At 52.8% G+C, this 2,500-nt stretch overlaps 1 protein-coding gene across 1 annotated transcript in view; it reads left to right on the top strand.

Moving 5' to 3' along the window:
- The first annotated feature begins 1,280 nt into the window (after nt 1-1,280).
- The window catches only part of LOC122262189 (uncharacterized), a 1,403-nt gene continuing 183 nt past the window's right edge, over nt 1,281-2,500 (top strand). Inside the window, exons 1-2 of the mRNA XM_043030139.2 lie at nt 1,281-1,503; nt 1,693-2,500. The exon at nt 1,693-2,500 is cut by the window's right edge and continues 183 nt beyond it. Coding sequence (XP_042886073.2) covers nt 1,720-2,500 — 781 coding nt within the window. The 5' untranslated portion in view covers nt 1,281-1,503; nt 1,693-1,719. The remainder of the gene's footprint in view (nt 1,504-1,692) is intronic.

Below are 2,500 nucleotides of genomic sequence, written 5' to 3'. Positions count from 1 at the left end.
CGAAGGCGAAGGCGATGGCGAAGGCGAAGACGATGGCGAAGGCGAAGACGATGGCGAAGGCGAAGACGATGGCGAAGACGATGGCGAAGGCGAAGACGATGGCGAAGGCGAAGACGATGGCGAAGGCGATGGCGAAGACGATGGCGAAGACGATGGCGAAGGCGAAGACGATGGCGAAGGCGAAGGCGAAGGCGAAGGCAAAGACGATGGCGAAGGCGAAGACGATGGCGAAGGCGAAGGCGATGGCGAAGACGATGGCGAAGGCGATGGCGAAGGTGAAGACGATGGCGAAGGCGAAGACGATGGCGAAGGCGATGGCGAAGGCGAAGGCGATGGCGAAGACGATGGCGAAGGCGAAGACGATGGCGAAGGCGAAGACGATGGCGATGGCGATGGCGAAGGCGAAGGCGAAGACGATGGCGAAGGCGAAGACGATGGCGAAGGCGAAGACGATGGCGAAGACGATGGCGAAGGCGAAGGCGATGGCGAAGGCGAAGACGATGGCGAAGACGATGGCGAAGACGATGGCGAAGGCGAAGACGATGGCGAAGGCGAAGACGATGGCGAAGACGATGGCGAAGACGATGGCGAAGGCGAAGACGATGGCGATGGCGAAGGCGAAGACGATGGCGAAGGCGAAGGCGATGGCGAAGGCGAAGACGATGGCGAAGGCGGAGGCAAAGACGATGGCGAAGGCGAAGACGATGGCGAAGACGATGGCGAAGACGATGGCGAAGGAGAAGGCGAAGGCGAAGGCGAAGACGATGATGATGATGTGCAAATGTCGTGATGATGGGATGATGTAATAATTTGATGTAATGATGTAATGGTATCGTAGTGATAATGATAACGAAGACGGTGATAATAACAACAATAACACTGAATAGTAATGATAAAAATAACTACATTTACCACTAATATCATTATCACAATTGTCATCAATAATAGATATTGACAACTCATGAAAACGCATTGCAAATTCTTCTCGGAAACCAAAACGTCTAGAACTTTCCTTGGTCTTCTGATCTTCCAGAATCGGACGTATTGACTCGCGTCGCGGTCACGGCCAAGCTGCGTTGTGTTGTACTCGTACTGTATTATGACGCGTTGGCACTAGCAGATAATTTCATGTGTTTCCCTACGTACAATTTGCTGCAGAAAACAAATGTACACATGGAGGCAACATGAGAACGACATGTCTGCATGTTTTATGGGAAATGCGTATTGGTCATGGGTATCCTCTGGCCCCCAAATACATCCGCTCGCTGCATTTATACTTCAGTCTGAAGTCAGAGCGCATCGACTAAACGCATTCTTGTTACACGCGCTACTTATCATGGACTTGAAACTGTCCTGAAAGATTATATATTGAAAGTTTTTTATCTCCGAGAACACATTATCGTACCTCCAAATGCCCCTCGTGTGGAGCGGCAAGAACTTCAGCTTCCACCACGGAGTCACGACCACCTACACCAGCAGCAGGTTCTCGATCAGCCGGGACGGGTGAGCTGCTTCATGCTGCACTACTGCCTGTAATATTCGGTGACTCGAAGAAATATATACCTGTATATGTGTGTGTGTGTGTGTGCAGGCGTGCGTGCGTGCACGCGCGTGTGTGTATGCATTTATGTATGTTTTTGTTTGTTTGTGTCCGTTTTTTTCTATTTATAAATATATGCTCTTTTTCCCCAGCACATTACGAAATTCTTCTTGAAGAAAATGTGCCACATCAACGGCAAGCGGGAGCTGTCCGGGGAAGTGCCAAGGGAGGGCCAGCGGTGGCTCAACCTGGTGGCTCGTGTTGCCTTCAGCCAAGCCAAGCCAGGTCGGAGCTCTCTGCCAGAATGCTGCCCGGAAGTGAAGGAGCTGTACAGTGAAGCCAGTAAGCTGCGCCTTCGGCCGCGGGAGGCTGTGTCCAGCCTGATGCAGTGCGACGAGAGCCGCATGACAGGCCGCGGGGAGCGCATCACCTTCCATTTCCTACACACCTCGCATGCCAATTTCCTGGTCGCCCACCACATATGCAGGACGCTGGAGGAAAACAAGAAAGCGACGGTCGATATCAATTACTATCTGACCCTCATCGAGGAGAGTGGCCACAGCCAGAGCTCAGTCAAGATCGCCACCACATCGGAAAAAAGGATCGGCGACAGTGTCAGAGGAAAGAGGCCAGTCCACCACAGGCCCCTTAGCCAGGTATATAAGATACCCTGCGGCGGATGGGACAAGGTGTGCATCGGTGAGACAGGACGTGGACTCCATGAACAACGAATCGGGGAACACCGCCACGCCCTCCGGCGACATGACACCAAGAGCACCTTCGTTGTACACGTCGATAACGATGGTCATCTCCCTAAGTGGTGCCAAGCCTCCATCACCAAGCAAGGTCTGGCCCCACGACAAAGGAAGATGATAGAAGCGGCATTGATCCACTCAACTATCAACATGAACGCTGCACAGGGGACCCACGACCTATCCAAGGTCGCCGCGCGCCTAATCA

The sequence above is a fragment of the Penaeus japonicus genome, unplaced genomic scaffold (genome assembly GCF_977035675.1).
Source record: "Penaeus japonicus unplaced genomic scaffold, GWHDUDI00000001_assembly GWHDUDI00000023, whole genome shotgun sequence".
Classification (NCBI taxonomy): Eukaryota; Metazoa; Arthropoda; class Malacostraca; order Decapoda; family Penaeidae; genus Penaeus; species Penaeus japonicus.
This window is presented reverse-complemented; position numbering and strand designations above follow the sequence as displayed.